The sequence below is a fragment of the Centruroides sculpturatus genome, unplaced genomic scaffold (assembly GCF_000671375.1).
Source record: "Centruroides sculpturatus isolate CEXI.00-Female unplaced genomic scaffold, Cexi_2.0 scaffold614, whole genome shotgun sequence".
Taxonomy (NCBI): Eukaryota; Metazoa; Arthropoda; class Arachnida; order Scorpiones; family Buthidae; genus Centruroides; species Centruroides sculpturatus.
In genome coordinates, this window is record NW_019385015.1 from 383,024 (window position 1) to 401,582 (window position 18,559).

Below are 18,559 nucleotides of genomic sequence, written 5' to 3' on the forward strand. Positions count from 1 at the left end.
GTATATATAATATATACTTGTGGCCCAATATACAAGTATATTTAAGGATTAACATGTTTAGATTATAACAACAAGTATTAAAACTTTATCAAGAAAAAGTATATTTTAAAAAATTACTTCTACAGACACTTTCAATTTTTACTTAGAAATAGATAAATTCATTTATTATAAAAGAGACAAACGAAAATTTATTTGAAAAACACAAATATTTGTTTTATTTGGGTCTCTAATTAATAAAAAGCGACGAAACACCATTTTAGAGTGCTTTTTATTCAATTAATATAATTATAAATAATATGTAGCCGAAAAAGCAGCCAAAGCGCCAAATGATATTTTTTACGTCAAACAAAAAAATGTAGCCAAATCTTGCAACATTGGAAGAAATACTAAATAAAGCTGGAATAAGTGCCAGACAAAAGACAAAAGAGAAAGAAGTGTAAAAAGTTGAAAAATTACGGGTCCATATTTGCTGAACAGAAGATCTATTTAACCTTTTTCACTACTACATCTTTTTTCGTCCTTTCTCATCTTTCCCTCCTTTTCCCAAATTTGGATCTATAATCCTTTGAGTCACAACTCCAGCTTTATTTAGTAATCCTTCCGCTTTCACACATCTCCAAATACTGTACAGTATTTGGAAATATTTTCTTTCTACTCAAAAATAAAATATGAATAAAGGTTTACGACTTTGTGAAACCTTTTTTTGAGTTTATGCCGTTGAAATAAATAAATAATAAAAAATTAAAACATTTGTCGGTTTTGTTTACATGTTTATTGGGCCGCATTGGAACTTGCCTTGGGCCGCATGCGGCCCGCGGGTTGGACACCCCTGCTTTAAACCAATCCATCCTAACACTTTATATCACATAGTACAATGCAGACAATATTTTGTTTTGGTTAGTGTTTCTTTTGTAGTGATTTGTATGACACTATAAACCTTGCTTCACATTCAGCCACTCAAAATTCTAAACTGTTACATTTGCACAAATGAACTACATATTTCTTTACTTCCAATTAATTAATTAATATTCTATTTAGCTTTCAAATTTTGTAATTTTAAATGTAAAAATATTCTATTCCATTTATTGCATTCTTATAGCTGCAGATGGCCTATACAAAGGTTGTAAATATTTCTAATTAAATAACTTTGGTAACCTTAAATTTATATGATAATAACAAAGCAAATAAACTGCTAATGATGTTAAGTTTTATGAGCATCACTGAAATTTACCTTCATATTTTTCTCATTTACTACTTTCATCATTTCAATTAATGCTTTTGTAAAATCTGTTGCATCTTGATCATCTGTATGCACAATTTTAGATCCCTATATTAATAGAAATTGCTAATTAAATATTTATTTTCAAATTAATAATGTTGTAATGTTAAACTTACCTTACACTTGTAATAATCAAGTTCTTCAGTAGATATGGAATCAAAATCTCCAGTAACTAATTCAGGTACTAAATTAAGTGAATTTCTATTAGCTAGTTCATGAAGATGTAGAAGACCTCCATCCACAGCAATATGTAAACAAACTAAAATATATATATATTAATTCTTAACTAATTTACTCTATAAAACAAATCCTTATAGTTCAGTATTAAACTAACATAGCTACAGTTGTATTATATCACAGTAATGCTCAACACTTCCCAAACTGGGGTCAGCCTTTGCAAATTAAGCATATTTGGCTGTTTAAAAGAAATTCTAAAAAGAAACCAATAATATTTATGTCATGATATTTTGGAATTTGTTACTTTGGGCTTTTATTAATATGAAAACAATTAAGAGACTAATCATTAAAGAGAAAACAACATTTAAAAATATTACAATATAATGGTTTTTAAATTAAAAAAAATCTGATATTTATTTTGTCAAAAACACTTTATTTGCCATTTATTTTGGGATTGTTTAAAGCATAACTTGATCTTCTGTGAAAGAGTTCAAAACACTTTAAGGGACAATGGAACATTAGTGTTCACAATAGTATTGTGACAGAGATGGAATTGGAATAATTTTCTTTGTTTCCAGTCTAAATCTAACTTCTAATGCCAGAATAAATTTACGATGATGGAATAAGAACTCTTTCAGAAAAATATAAATCTCAATTTTTATATTATTACTTACTTTTATGGTAAATATATTAAAAACTACATAACTTATATTTATTTAGTGTTATAAAAATTTTACTTTAAATATTTAAAATTTTTAGTAACATTCAAATATAACCTTTATCCCATTTTGATAAGACAAAAGACTCCAATTTGTCTAGTGGTTGATTTAGAATTAGCATAGAAGATTTTAAATCTGAAATTAAGATAAGATACATTAGATTAATTGATTAATTTGTGTAATAATAATAAATTTAGTTAAATTATAAAAAAAAATTCTGATAATTCTTAATATTGAATAAGTAAGATATAACATTTATCATGTACCGAAACAATTGTATCATATCATGTTATTAATTTAAAAAAAATACCCACAAAATTATTTAACAGTAGTACATAAAAGTAAAAATTTTTACTTCATTTACCATTTAAAATATTAAATTTTTAAACTCAAAATTATCAAATTTTGAATATACCTCTAGCATTTCCTAAAATTTCATTTATGTCCCATTCCATGAAAGTATGTTTAATATTTAAACTTGGAAATCTTCGGGAGAGCCAGAGAAAAAAAGAAAAAAAAATCATTTCGTTAATTAAAATTAAACTGTAACATATTTCTGTTTAAAAATTAAGCAATAAATAAAAGTTTTGTCAATATTTTAAAAGAAAACATAAAATAAATGTAATTAATTTGAATAGATTTGCTTATAATAGGCATAAAACTTTGTTAATATATGAATATTCTTAATTACTTTTAGACTATAGAAGGTTTAGTATTAAAAAAAGAAAATATGTTTTTCACACATTTATATTAATATTTACTTAATCAAATCTAAAAATAATTTGATTTAATCATGCAAATGATTATCATCATATTACTCAAGTACACTTGGTTTCATGTTGCTAAATATATCTTAACAATAATATAAAGGGAACAGTTTAAAGTCCAATACCTTATTATCTAACTACAAACACACTAACGTTATTACTAAAAAATGCAAACAACTACACTTAAATAGTAGAATATATAATATTAAGTTTACACGACGAAATTTAGTCGATGTTAAGATTTATAAGTTAAGGTGACCAGGAAGAAGAGTACAGATGTTAAGATTTATAAGTTAAGGTGACCAGGAAGAAGAGTACAGATTAAAACATCATTTGCATAGAATTGAAGGTCGATTTAAATTTGAAATTGACGTCACGTTAATTTATTTTCAAATTTAAATCGACGTCAACAAAAATATTCAGCAGTTAGATATTTTGCTTTTAAAAATTTTCACATTAAACAAGTGACAAAAATTTATCAGTTCTTCTTTCTTACTCAATGGTTTATATGGAGATTTTAGCTTTACATCTATACTCTTTCTCCGATAGACGTATATTGATCGCTATGCGATCGAAGAACCAGTCTTATAAACGGCTAAAAACGCGCGTGAGGGGAAAGAATGTCTTCCGGGAGAACTTTTATGGGAAACTGGCCCCTATTCAGGCGTTAATGACGTGGAGAAAACCCGGAAAACTCCACGCAGCCAGCCCGTCCGAGCGCGGCGCGAATCCATGACCGAACTCGCAGTGTTCAAGGTTATGTCAACCCCAATTGCGGGGACGAAGACCACTCGGCCACTGAAGTTTATCAGTTTCAAACACACGTCATGTAAAACTAGAGTAAAACGTGGTGTAAGTTACGTTTACGTTTAACCACGTGGTAAAAACATCGATGATACCCCGTCGCCATCTAGCGGAAATAAATACTGAATTATATCGAAACATTTTTTAATTATTGAAATATTTCAAAACATCTGTTCGTTATAAATTATTATATTTCACTAAAATAATGTTTATTGAAATAAATTGAACAATATTTGCTTTAAATTAACATTTTTTTTTTTCAATTTTTGACTCACCGCCCGGTGGGCACGTAAAAATTGCGCATGAAAGGTCCTGTTTAATCAGACTCGTTATGGTTAAAATCAATAATGACGTTTTCAGTGTGCTTGGAGAATAAAAAACAAATATTGACAGTCAGATAGCCAATTAATTAAGGTGTCAGCCTGTTTCTTCGAAGCCCACCAGTAGCCAAGCGGTCTTCGTACCCTGAATACTGGGAGTTCGGTCGTGAGTTCGCGCCTCGTTCGGACAGGCTGGCCACCTAGAGTTGTCCGGGTTTTCTCCCATGGGGAACGGCCCATGGGGCGACCGTTTGGTGAGGGACGACGCGCAATCTATCTGGACGGACCCCCCCTGAAAAATTCCAGGGAATTTTTAGACTTTTCCGGCGATTCCGGGTTCTCTAGAGCGGTAGTTGTCACCTTGACCGCTTGGCCATCCGGCTGTCAAAAAATGTAACAAATTGATGAGCATGGGTTAGTCCTTATCATCCGGCCACCCGTATAGTGGGCCTGATCGAATCCACATTGACTATGTAAAATACTTCTTGGTACTCATAGGACAAAATTAAAAAATATATATATTTATTGTAAATTCCCTACGAAATTTTTTAATGTCTCAATCAGTCTAACATTGAAGTTTCGTCATGTAGCTTTAGTCAACAAATGGCGAATAAATAAATATATAAAAATAGTTGCATGGAATCATGAACAAGTATCATTCATTAGTTCATTTTATATTTGCAGAAGATGATAGAAATAATGAATTTTCTGTTGTTTGCGGACTTCTTGGGGATAGGAAAAGGCTAACTCAGAGGAAGAAAGAGGCACGTGCCCCAAGTTTCCCAATGTAGGGATCTCCTGTCTACCATAAAACCTTGACACCGCATCAAATTCTTTTCACGTCATTGGGTAATGAAGTATACGTAAGTAAGCATTGTGTAATTACGTACAACAATAATGGTTATGAACAAACAAGACTTGTATAATAATTAATTACATTTCTGTTAATCATTATAAACTTCTATGATTATGTAGTTTTAACTTACAATTACTTTCATTGGATTAGCCTTTAAATGTGGTTTTCATTTTAACATGGTAATGAGGACCCTTTTCGTTAGAGAAACGCGCCAACCTGACCTAAATTTAATACCCCAGTTACATAAATTTCACCAATTTTCCTCAAGTAATTTTTATACATACGACTTTCGTATTGAAAATACTTTTTAAGCCAGATTTCAGAAAGATATAAAGACATAACCTGGAATCATTAGCAGAATAACGTCAAATTTTATATCAAGATTTTTCTGTCTTTGTTCCAAATTTTATTTGAAAAAAAAAAAAATGTTAGTTACAAAAACGCCCGCTACAGCGGCAAAGAGTGTCACAACACCGAGATGGATAAGTCAAAGTGGTTTGGTTTATTTTTATTCGTATAGGGCAATGTGATACAAGGTCGATCTGCCGAGGGGTAATGTCCCCCAGAGGGTCTTTTATAAAAAAAAACTGGCCCTATTTTGGTGTTACGTGAAGAAAACTCAGAAAACTACACGCGAAAAGTCCACTGGTGACGCGCGAACCCAACAACACTAGTGTTCAGTGGTTTTATCTACTTCACCACGGTTGGGAATATAAGTCAAAATGTCTGAAAACTTACTAAATGGTATAATGTGTGTTTAGATGGTGCGAATTAGAGTGTTTCATCTTTTAAATATGAATTAACTAAAACCTAATAAAATTCCTCAAACGAATAACCTTTTCTTCAAATCCTCAATGTGTTCTCGTAGGGAAAGAATAGCAAATATGATTTTAAGAGAAGTAAATGAATATGACCTACTTTGCAACAAGTGACACTTGTTGGGGTTAACCATTGGCGCAATACTATCTCTCAGCTTTACAGCTTACCAAAGTTAAAAATCATCGTATATGAGAGTGACTTTTTTGTACGTTACTACTCTGTAATTCTGTGTAGTATTTAATTACCTTTTATAGTTTATAATTAAAAACAAGAGAAATTTATTCTTAATTATAATTAATCGGGTAAAATGTGGATGCTCTACTCGTGATAAAACATTAACAATGATAGGCTAATCAAACGTTTAATACTGTATTTATCCTTATTTATTTTCACCCAGGCAACTCATGGCAGTAATGCTAGTTTTCCTTACTTAAAACTAAACATAAAAAATAATTTTTACTTACTATATTTTAAGATTTTTTGTGTATGAGTGACGGATAAATATCACTACAATTGCAAAATATTGTATTATAAGCAATAAACTACTTTTTATACTAATTTTATACCTATTATAAAACATTTACGCAATGAGGAATTACATAAACCTCAACCAATACGATTAAATTTAATCCTTTGATGTGGGATAACAATAGAAAATTATAATCTATAAAGGAGTAAAGTTAACTTTAAAAGTATTAATAACTCAAGATAGAACACTAAAAATAATTATAATTATCAATTTATAAAACATAGGACTACAAGTAATTTTTACTTACCAGAAAGTTGATGCGCATTGAAATTTGCTAATGACAAGTTGATTTTATGAATATGTATGACATAGTTGATAATTTCTTTGACAATATCGAGTTACGTTGATTGCGATAACTTCATTGCGTCATATCCTTCAGTATTAAATTAAAATGCCGTTCTATTCATTTGTTAGAGGTTCTATCGTAAATAAGACTTTTCATATATATAGGCTATATATATATGAAAAGTTTATATATATATAAAACACACGCTCTTTATTTTCGAAAATCCAAAGCACTGCATGTTTTGCTTCAGAAATAAAGCAGAATGCCAGCCACCTCGATTATTCTGCCTAAGATTTTGCTGATAATAAACTCGACTTTCTCGTCCGACATTTTGTTTTTCTGTAAGAACTCTGTTTCTAGTTAAACATTACAAGCATGTCAATAAGGCCAACGAAGCATTATTATATTAGATAAAATGATTTCGTGTTTATTTAAGTATACATACATTTTCATACTCAGATATTCATAAAATCGTAATCATTTCGAACATTCCGAAATCAGATATATTAATTATTCATTAAAAAAATTTTTTTTAAATATTGCTTTTTGTTATGAGTATAAATTAAACAACTTGTCACACTAAATTAATATTATTACAAGGGCTTTGCAAACATGGACACTCAAACACTGTTTTGTTTTCTGTGTCATACGAGTCACTCGACACCAGTTTAAGAGTGCCTGCTTGCACACAGTTTGTAAATAGAATTTCGTTTTTAAGTTTCAATTGTTTACATTATAAGCAAATACACCTACAACTGCCGTAAATGATCGAGCTAAATTTTGGAATTTAGCCCGATCATTTCGGCAGTTGTAGGTGTATTTGCTTATGATATCGGGTTTCGTTTAATGTGTTTATATGCTTACTTTATACTTTAATTAAATATTTTGCATATGTGAATACCGTAAAATACAAAAATCCGGACCAAAACTGGCCGGATATTTGTTCCTGTACAGTATCTGAGGAGATCACAAAGCTGTCACAAACAACAAAATTTCACTAAATCCTACAGAATCACGCATACAAAGTTCAGGATTCTCTACTCATTTAAACCAAAACAAGAAAAATGTTTTCCGACAACTTCTTTAACTTTTTCGTTTATGAATAAATTTATACAAGTAATTGTTCAACAATAATATAGAGCAATTTTAATGGTCATTTTGTTCTTATAACAACTTAAACAATGCCTACATAATATAAGAAGTATTTACATTGTGATTATATTATTTTAATCCTTTATAAACTACATAAAAAATATCAATATCTTAATTAATAGTATGAGTAATTAATTAATAAAATTGTTGCGTTAATTACGTTTTATAACACAATCATTCGAATTCAACAAAATCACGAAAGCCGNGCCGTTGAAATAAATAAATAATAAAAAATTAAAACATTTGTCGGTTTTGTTTACATGTTTATTGGGCCGCATTGGAACTTGCCTTGGGCCGCATGCGGCCCGCGGGTTGGACACCCCTGCTTTAAACCAATCCATCCTAACACTTTATATCACATAGTACAATGCAGACAATATTTTGTTTTGGTTAGTGTTTCTTTTGTAGTGATTTGTATGACACTATAAACCTTGCTTCACATTCAGCCACTCAAAATTCTAAACTGTTACATTTGCACAAATGAACTACATATTTCTTTACTTCCAATTAATTAATTAATATTCTATTTAGCTTTCAAATTTTGTAATTTTAAATGTAAAAATATTCTATTCCATTTATTGCATTCTTATAGCTGCAGATGGCCTATACAAAGGTTGTAAATATTTCTAATTAAATAACTTTGGTAACCTTAAATTTATATGATAATAACAAAGCAAATAAACTGCTAATGATGTTAAGTTTTATGAGCATCACTGAAATTTACCTTCATATTTTTCTCATTTACTACTTTCATCATTTCAATTAATGCTTTTGTAAAATCTGTTGCATCTTGATCATCTGTATGCACAATTTTAGATCCCTATATTAATAGAAATTGCTAATTAAATATTTATTTTCAAATTAATAATGTTGTAATGTTAAACTTACCTTACACTTGTAATAATCAAGTTCTTCAGTAGATATGGAATCAAAATCTCCAGTAACTAATTCAGGTACTAAATTAAGTGAATTTCTATTAGCTAGTTCATGAAGATGTAGAAGACCTCCATCCACAGCAATATGTAAACAAACTAAAATATATATATATTAATTCTTAACTAATTTACTCTATAAAACAAATCCTTATAGTTCAGTATTAAACTAACATAGCTACAGTTGTATTATATCACAGTAATGCTCAACACTTCCCAAACTGGGGTCAGCCTTTGCAAATTAAGCATATTTGGCTGTTTAAAAGAAATTCTAAAAAGAAACCAATAATATTTATGTCATGATATTTTGGAATTTGTTACTTTGGGCTTTTATTAATATGAAAACAATTAAGAGACTAATCATTAAAGAGAAAACAACATTTAAAAATATTACAATATAATGGTTTTTAAATTTAAAAAAATCTGATATTTATTTTGTCAAAAACACTTTATTTGCCATTTATTTTGGGATTGTTTAAAGCATAACTTGATCTTCTGTGAAAGAGTTCAAAACACTTTAAGGGACAATGGAACATTAGTGTTCACAATAGTATTGTGACAGAGATGGAATTGGAATAATTTTCTTTGTTTCCAGTCTAAATCTAACTTCTAATGCCAGAATAAATTTACGATGATGGAATAAGAACTCTTTCAGAAAAATATAAATCTCAATTTTTATATTATTACTTACTTTTATGGTAAATATATTAAAAACTACATAACTTATATTTATTTAGTGTTATAAAAATTTTACTTTAAATATTTAAAATTTTTAGTAACATTNCCTTACTTAAAACTAAACATAAAAAATAATTTTTACTTACTATATTTTAAGATTTTTTGTGTATGAGTGACAGATAAATATCACTACAATTGCAAAATATTGTATTATAAGCAATAAACTACTTTTTATACTAATTTTATACCTATTATAAAACATTTACGCAATGAGGAATTACATAAACCTCAACCAATACGATTAAATTTAATCCTTTGATGTGGGATAACAATAGAAAATTATAATCTATAAAGGAGTAAAGTTAACTTTAAAAGTATTAATAACTCAAGATAGAACACTAAAAATAATTATAATTATCAATTTATAAAACATAGGACTACAAGTAATTTTTACTTACCAGAAAGTTGATGCGCATTGAAATTTGCTAATGACAAGTTGATTTTATGAATATGTATGACATAGTTGATAATTTCTTTGACAATATCGAGTTACGTTGATTGCGATAACTTCATTGCGTCATATCCTTCAGTATTAAATTAAAATGCCGTTCTATTCATTTGTTAGAGGTTCTATCGTAAATAAGACTTTTCATATATATAGGCTATATATATATGAAAAGTTTATATATATATAAAACACACGCTCTTTATTTTCGAAAATCCAAAGCACTGCATGTTTTGCTTCAGAAATAAAGCAGAATGCCAGCCACCTCGATTATTCTGCCTAAGATTTTGCTGATAATAAACTCGACTTTCTCGTCCGACATTTTGTTTTTCTGTAAGAACTCTGTTTCTAGTTAAACATTACAAGCATGTCAATAAGGCCAACGAAGCATTATTATATTAGATAAAATGATTTCGTGTTTATTTAAGTATACATACATTTTCATACTCAGATATTCATAAAATCGTAATCATTTCGAACATTCCGAAATCAGATATATTAATTATTCATTAAAAAAATTTTTTTTAAATATTGCTTTTTGTTATGAGTATAAATTAAACAACTTGTCACACTAAATTAATATTATTACAAGGGCTTTGCAAACATGGACACTCAAACACTGTTTTGTTTTCTGTGTCATACGAGTCACTCGACACCAGTTTAAGAGTGCCTGCTTGCACACAGTTTGTAAATAGAATTTCGTTTTTAAGTTTCAATTGTTTACATTATAAGCAAATACACCTACAACTGCCGTAAATGATCGAGCTAAATTTTGGAATTTAGCCCGATCATTTCGGCAGTTGTAGGTGTATTTGCTTATGATATCGGGTTTCGTTTAATGTGTTTATATGCTTACTTTATACTTTAATTAAATATTTTGCATATGTGAATACCGTAAAATACAAAAATCCGGACCAAAACTGGCCGGATATTTGTTCCTGTACAGTATCTGAGGAGATCACAAAGCTGTCACAAACAACAAAATTTCACTAAATCCTACAGAATCACGCATACAAAGTTCAGGATTCTCTACTCATTTAAACCAAAACAAGAAAAATGTTTTCCGACAACTTCTTTAACTTTTTCGTTTATGAATAAATTTATACAAGTAATTGTTCAACAATAATATAGAGCAATTTTAATGGTCATTTTGTTCTTATAACAACTTAAACAATGCCTACATAATATAAGAAGTATTTACATTGTGATTATATTATTTTAATCCTTTATAAACTACATAAAAAATATCAATATCTTAATTAATAGTATGAGTAATTAATTAATAAAATTGTTGCGTTAATTACGTTTTATAACACAATCATTCGAATTCAACAAAATCACGAAAGCCGAAGGAAACTGTATTTTGCATCAGTCGATTTTAATGTATTAGAAATAATATTTAACTGCAATTTACAAAAGTCATATTACTTAACAAGAATTGCCTGAATTTTATTCGTCTTTCTATCAATTAATTCAATCATAAATACAATTTTTGCAGTTTCTCTGGTTGGTTTTTTTTTTTGTATTCGACTTGAAAAATATATGAAACAATAATTTAATTGTTTGTTTGGGAGGATGCCTTCCGGGAGGTCTTTTAAGGGAAACTGACCCCTATTTAGGCGTTACAGACGTGGAGAAAACCCGGAAAACTCCACGTGGCCAGCCCGTCCGAATGAGGCTCAAACCCACAACCGAACTCCCAGTGTGCAGGATACGAAAACCGCTCGGCCACTGGTGGGCCTAATTAATTAATTAATTAACAGATAGATGATGTAAAATAACATTTGATGAAAGTACGCCACTACATTATGACTGGAATTTTATCCAAAAATACTAAAGTAGTGTTTGTGCATGTACAGTACAAGGCAAATTAGATGCATTTTTACAAATTATATAGGCGTAATGTTTTACTTTACCAAAACTTATTCTATGAGTTTATCAAATATGGTTTGGTTGCAAATCTTGGATCCATACGATTCTTGAGCGATTTCCCGAAATTGCAACAATGTCGAGAACGTACTCCATATGGAATTCAGCAACTGTTAACATAAAATTATAATTTGAAACATAATATTTGATTTTATAAAAAAAAAATGTGTATGGCATTTTCATTAACATTATACACTATACACATATTTAAACTGTCTGGATGAGCGTTCTCAGGAATTTTTCATGTCAGACCTCATCCCTCTCCCACCCGGCTGCTTCATTGTGGGTCTGTTTGAACTCACAATATGTTCACATGGTGGGGGAAAAAATAAAAATAAACCAAATAAATTTCATGATTGTCCGATAAGGATCTGGCATATTACTATTCAGTCCATACTTAGCTTTTACGAATCATGTGTATAGAAAATGAATTTGGAAAATAAATAAATATATGTATAAGATTTATTGTAAATGTTGATATTCCGTTTTGCAAAACATCTATTTGGCATAAACTCTACTGCCATAAAAATTTCATAAAATTTAAACAATATTTCTAGTAATTTCTAAAAAATACCCACTTCCATTGTGAACTCTTTTCTCACCACAATCGTTCCACAATATTGGAATCCAATATATTCTCCATTAATTCTTTTCATAAATGAAAGAACCTGAAATGATATTAAAGTACACATCAATTATACGAGAATACTAGTATACAATGAATGTTAACGTCGTGTAAATGCTTACTTTTAATACATCAATCACTTCCAAATGATATTTATCTAAACTGAATACATACAGTTCGTGAACTGGCTTCATTGACTAAACTTGAAAAATACAGTGTTAAATCTTTTTATAGAATGTAATAAAATCAAATGTGTCTTTACTATTTAATGTACAGAATGTCACTTTAACATTTATGCATGCAAAAAGATATATTTTCAGCGTGCGATACGTGATATTTACAGCTGAATAAATTAATTTATTAAAAAAAATCGGACTAGCGAAAATTGTGCGGTAGTTCCGTGATCACGTATAAACTTTTTCTTTTCTTTTCCAAGTTTAACGATAAGGAAAAATCCAGCAACGAGTTGCTTAACTTTCCCGACAACATTTGGCGGCGCCATCTATTATGTTATTTTATTATTAAAAATTGTAAAATGGCAAAAAGCTTAATTTTGAGGGTAAGGATGGGTTTTATAAAAAAAAAATGTAAAATTGTCATTAAATCCTACGCTACTGGAGATACACGCGAGCCCTTTATTTCCCCACAAGAACAGCTTCCAAAAAAAAAGAAAAAATTCTACAGGGAGCGCATTCTATTAAAGCATTTAGTACTCACAACAATTGTAGAAAATGCCACATAATACAAAAAAATATACAATACATTAACTTGTCGTACGGTTACAGGCTGTTAACAAAGTCTGGATACTTGCAGCGACATAACCAAATATGAAAAATAATACATCAAAAACTTGCAGACAAACTTAAAGCAATTTGTACCATACGATTAATTTAAATACACTACACAGAAAACAATAACAGTCAAAATATGACCGTGATATCGTCATAGATAAAGCAATACACCAGAACAAACCAGATATTTATTAATAAACATAGCTGTGCAATACATTGATAGCACAAAATACATACACTGAAAAAATTATCAAATAGAACTCATCCATAAAATAAACATCTACGAAGAATTGACGAGGTACTTATTGTGTCAATAGGCTTATTTGCACAGGCATCCTATTACCTAAAAGTCTTGAAACATTACAGCGTCACAACAAAACATATATCACACTACAAAAGGCTGCCATACTAAACACATGCTACATTGTCAAGAAATTTCTAAATTCAGATAGGTCTACATAAATAACAGCTCGTAAACAAAATACGCTTTTCTGTTGAAATGTTTTGACATTCGTTCAAATTACACTAGACATTGGTACATATACCGTGTGAATACATTCCATTTACAACTCCATATTACTAATAAAGTTTATTTAACACAGAAATAAGATAATAATAATATCATAATACTGTATGTGTATAATGTATTAAAAAATTAAATACATATGAATACGTACGTAGTTTAATGTAAAAACTAAGTTTTTCTATTTATTTTTTTTTTAAATTTCAAGCAATTATTTACGTATTTAAAATTATCAAATTAATTTAATACTTTACTTACGGATTCAGTAACTTCTCCTTTTGAAAGAACATCAGCAATTATGCATGCCGCAAATATCAATCCAACTACGAAAAACGTTGCCTTTTCATAACCACGTGGGAAATAGATGACATAATACATGCAACATGCCACAGAATGCATAAAGCACAAAGTAGCGGCAGTAAAAATTCTACCGAATAAATAGTCAAACTCATCTACCATGTTACATAATTCTGCAAATTTCTCTTGTTCTAAAGATATGGTTATTTTTACCGATTCTCCGGTCTCTTTGCAGCATTTTAAATGTTCCTGAATGTGTTTGAACCTTTCTGTTAAGAAATACTGAAAGAAAAGTTCACTCGCAAAACCGCTAAACCCAAATGCACAAGCCCAAATGACAACTACCGGATAAAATATGCTGCATATTATGTAATTAGTTTCATCTTCTGGCATGGGGATTACTAAAAGTGTTGTTACCATTACAAAACACACCACGACACCCATAACGACAACGGAAATGATTGTCAATTGATATAACTTATTTCTGAACTCCATTAAAGTAATGGTTTCTCCTTCGTAAAATTCTCGATCGGATCGAATTATCAGGTTTTCGTTAAAGAACGCAATTGTTAAACATGTTGTCATAAGAAGTATCAATCCGATTAAAAATACTTTACCAGCTATTACGGTATTCTCAATATCCATTAAAGTATAAATGAAACCGGCGCAGAATTTAATGCAAGTATTTTTATCGGTAATGAAAAGCATAATTGCCCAAATAACGAGAACCCACCAAATTATCAACAAAAAACCGCTGTAAAAGCGATAGAATTTACTTTGTGCTTTATCAGTTCCACATTGCTGTACTATTTCAAACCCAGTTATTCTGAGGATAAAGTCAAATGGCGCATTTAAGCAATTATAACAAACTCCAGATTTCTCCATTGTTCTTGAATTCTCTGTAAATAAATGTATAATATATATTTTATTGAATTTATTTATATATCAAACTGTATTGCTATACATATTCGAATAAACGGTTGAAGCAGAGTAAGGATTTTTACATCAGCAGAGGAAATCCAAGTGTTTCAGTCTCTCTCAATACCCACGGGATGTAAAGTATTAAAAAAATAAACAATAATGGCAGGAAAGTATACAGTTTTGAATTGTTTTATAGCTTTATTGAAGTTGTTGAAAAGATATTCTTATTGATTTATCATAGCTTAATGTTTGGGTGCCCGTAAATGGATAAAAACCACTGAATACTGATAATTAATCTCGGATTCGTGCCTGAAAAGGTGGAAAAAATTTTATTCATGCAAGTTTCTTTCACGTGTCTAACTTCTAATAGGGGCCAATTTGATGTGGAAAGTCCTCACGGAATGACCCAATTTTTGGCAGATTGTCCTGTGGCGTTTGCCTTATGTTACCAATCATATCCTGTTGACAATTTTCAATTTAGCATTTATATTGTGTATATATATATATATATATATATATATATAGACAATATAAATAAAACTAAAATAAATTATCATAATTACATTTGAATATCTCACTTTACACAAGTACTTTGCACTGCTTTGTGTGAAGAAAATTTTTAATTTTAACGAATATCTCCAAATTTCTTCTCTAATTTTGCATCTCAAAACTAAATAAATTTATCTCTGTACTTTATAATACAAACCACTGACATAGCTTTTTATTTTGTAATCTACTTTGTTAAAGCCTTTAATATGTCAGAGTAACCTGTAAATAAAAAAATACACTATTTGAAATTATAAAAGGAATTCTGTGGCTCGAACTCGAAGAAACGTGCAATTTACAGCACGTAGATAGCATGAAATCTATACCATAACCTTAGAACTGCGGATCCAAAATGGCCGCTCCAAAGGGAACATTGGGTGACCTTATGTTTATAGACTATTAACAAATAATGTGTGGCGTTATCTGTTATGGAATTCTGTTATATTATATTTTATATTATTATAAAATGACAAAACGTAATTTTGAGATAGGGATAGGCTTTATAAAAAATTGTAAATGCTAATAACGAGTAAAATCGTTTTTTTTTAAAACTCTTTCAGCTCTGTGGGCACTAAGAGGGCTTCTTTTAGCAAGCCCACTATGGGNCTTTTAGACTATAGAAGGTTTAGTATTAAAAAAAGAAAATATGTTTTTCACACATTTATATTAATATTTACTTAATCAAATCTAAAAATCATTTGATTTAATCATGCAAATGATTATCATCATATTACTCAAGTACACTTGGTTTCATGTTGCTAAATATATCTTAACAATAATATAAAGGGAACAGTTTAAAGTCCAATACCTTATTATCTAACTACAAACACACTAACGTTATTACTAAAAAATGCAAACAACTACACTTAAATAGTAGAATATATAATATTAAGTTTACACGACGAAATTTAGTCGATGTTAAGATTTATAAGTTAAGGTGACCAGGAAGAAGAGTACAGATGTTAAGATTTATAAGTTAAGGTGACCAGGAAGAAGAGTACAGATTAAAACATCATTTGCATAGAATTGAAGGTCGATTTAAATTTGAAATTGACGTCACGTTAATTTATTTTCAAATTTAAATCGACGTCAACAAAAATATTCAGCAGTTAGATATTTTGCTTTTAAAAATTTTCACATTAAACAAGTGACAAAAATTTATCAGTTCTTCTTTCTTACTCAATGGTTTATATGGAGATTTTAGCTTTACATCTATACTCTTTCTCCGATAGACGTATATTGATCGCTATGCGATCGAAGAACCAGTCTTATAAACGGCTAAAAACGCGCGTGAGGGGAAAGAATGTCTTCCGGGAGAACTTTTATGGGAAACTGGCCCCTATTCAGGCGTTAATGACGTGGAGAAAACCCGGAAAACTCCACGCAGCCAGCCCGTCCGAGCGCGGCGCGAATCCATGACCGAACTCGCAGTGTTCAAGGTTATGTCAACCCCAATTGCGGGGACGAAGACCACTCGGCCACTGAAGTTTATCAGTTTCAAACACACGTCATGTAAAACTAGAGTAAAACGTGGTGTAAGTTACGTTTACGTTTAACCACGTGGTAAAAACATCGATGATACCCCGTCGCCATCTAGCGGAAATAAATACTGAATTATATCGAAACATTTTTTAATTATTGAAATATTTCAAAACATCTGTTCGTTATAAATTATTATATTTCACTAAAATAATGTTTATTGAAATAAATTGAACAATATTTGCTTTAAATTAACATTTTTTTTTTTTCAATTTTTGACTCACCGCCCGGTGGGCACGTAAAAATTGCGCATGAAAGGTCCTGTTTAATCAGACTCGTTATGGTTAAAATCAATAATGACGTTTTCAGTGTGCTTGGAGAATAAAAAACAAATATTGACAGTCAGATAGCCAATTAATTAAGGTGTCAGCCTGTTTCTTCGAAGCCCACCAGTAGCCAAGCGGTCTTCGTACCCTGAATACTGGGAGTTCGGTCGTGAGTTCGCGCCTCGTTCGGACAGGCTGGCCACCTAGAGTTGTCCGGGTTTTCTCCCATGGGGAACGGCCCATGGGGCGACCGTTTGGTGAGGGACGACGCGCAATCTATCTGGACGGACCCCCCCTGAATGTCAGAAGATGAAGCAAGTAAACGTATATCTTACGATGTACGGAAATACACAGTTATATGTAACNTGGAAAATGACTGAACAACGTGAGCAGCGATATTACATCAAATTTTGCCAAAAACCTTGGTGATACCCAAGCGTAAACCATTCGCAAGGTTCAGCAGGCTTTCGGGGACGATCCTCAAGGCCAAAAAAAGCGCGGCAGGTCCGCAGCAATACCAAGATCGTGTTGACAGTTTTTTCGACTATTGTGGGGTGGTGTATCGTGAGTACGCACCACAAGGCCAAACCATCGCAAAGGAGTACTACCAGGAGGTTCTTCGTCGTCTTTCCGATACAGTGCGACGCAAATGACCGGATCTGTGGTCGATCAAAACTTGGCAACTCCATCATGATAACGCATCCGCCCATTCTGCGCATCTGATTTGGGCTTTCGTCGCCAAACATAACACTCCTGTGGTTCGTCACACTCCGTACTCTCCCCACATGGCTCCGTGTGACTTTTGGCTATTTTCCAAGCTGAAAATGAACCTAAAAGGAACCCTAATTTAGTCGAGAGAAGACATCGTGAGGAATCCGACGGACCGGCTGATGGCCATTCCAAAAGATGCGTTCCAGCAGTATTTCCGGCAATGGCAGGTACGCTGGGAGAAGTGTATACATTACCAAGGAGACTACTTTGAAGGGGATTAGGGTTTTGTACCTCAAAGTCAATAAATTTATTTTTGCCGACGAAAGGTCCGATACTTTTTGAACACACCACGTATAATACGATTATTTACGAACACGAACCAATCAGCTAAAGGTGGTAATTCGTCGTAGCGCTATACTTGCCTTAAATCTATGTTTGTTTTTCCAAATTATGGAAAAAATACATTATGGTTTCCATAGGCAATATCGACTTCGCTTGGCAAGAATTAACTGATAAATGCATGAATGGAGTGTGGTAGAAGGTATGACTGGAGGTATCCAAGAATTCTCAACGACAAGAGCCTATCGC

At 30.9% G+C, this 18,559-nt stretch overlaps 1 protein-coding gene across 2 annotated transcripts in view; it reads right to left on the reverse strand.

Moving 5' to 3' along the window:
* The window catches only part of LOC111633456 (thiamin pyrophosphokinase 1-like), a 28,187-nt gene extending 24,381 nt beyond the window's left edge, over window positions 1-3,806 (reverse strand). The window contains exons 1-5 of one of the 2 annotated variants that reach the window (XM_023378021.1): window positions 3,439-3,806; window positions 2,591-2,661; window positions 2,233-2,310; window positions 1,396-1,538; window positions 1,232-1,327 (exon numbers count right to left, since the gene is read on the reverse strand). In XM_023378021.1, the coding sequence (XP_023233789.1) occupies window positions 1,232-1,327; window positions 1,396-1,538; window positions 2,233-2,310; window positions 2,591-2,630 (357 nt within the window). In that variant the 5' untranslated portion in view covers window positions 2,631-2,661; window positions 3,439-3,806. Of the gene's footprint in view, window positions 1-1,231; window positions 1,328-1,395; window positions 1,539-2,232; window positions 2,311-2,590; window positions 2,662-3,067 lie in introns of both variants that reach the window. The other variant, XM_023378020.1, reaches the window with a different exon arrangement.
* Window positions 3,807-18,559: the final 14,753 nt, after the last annotated feature.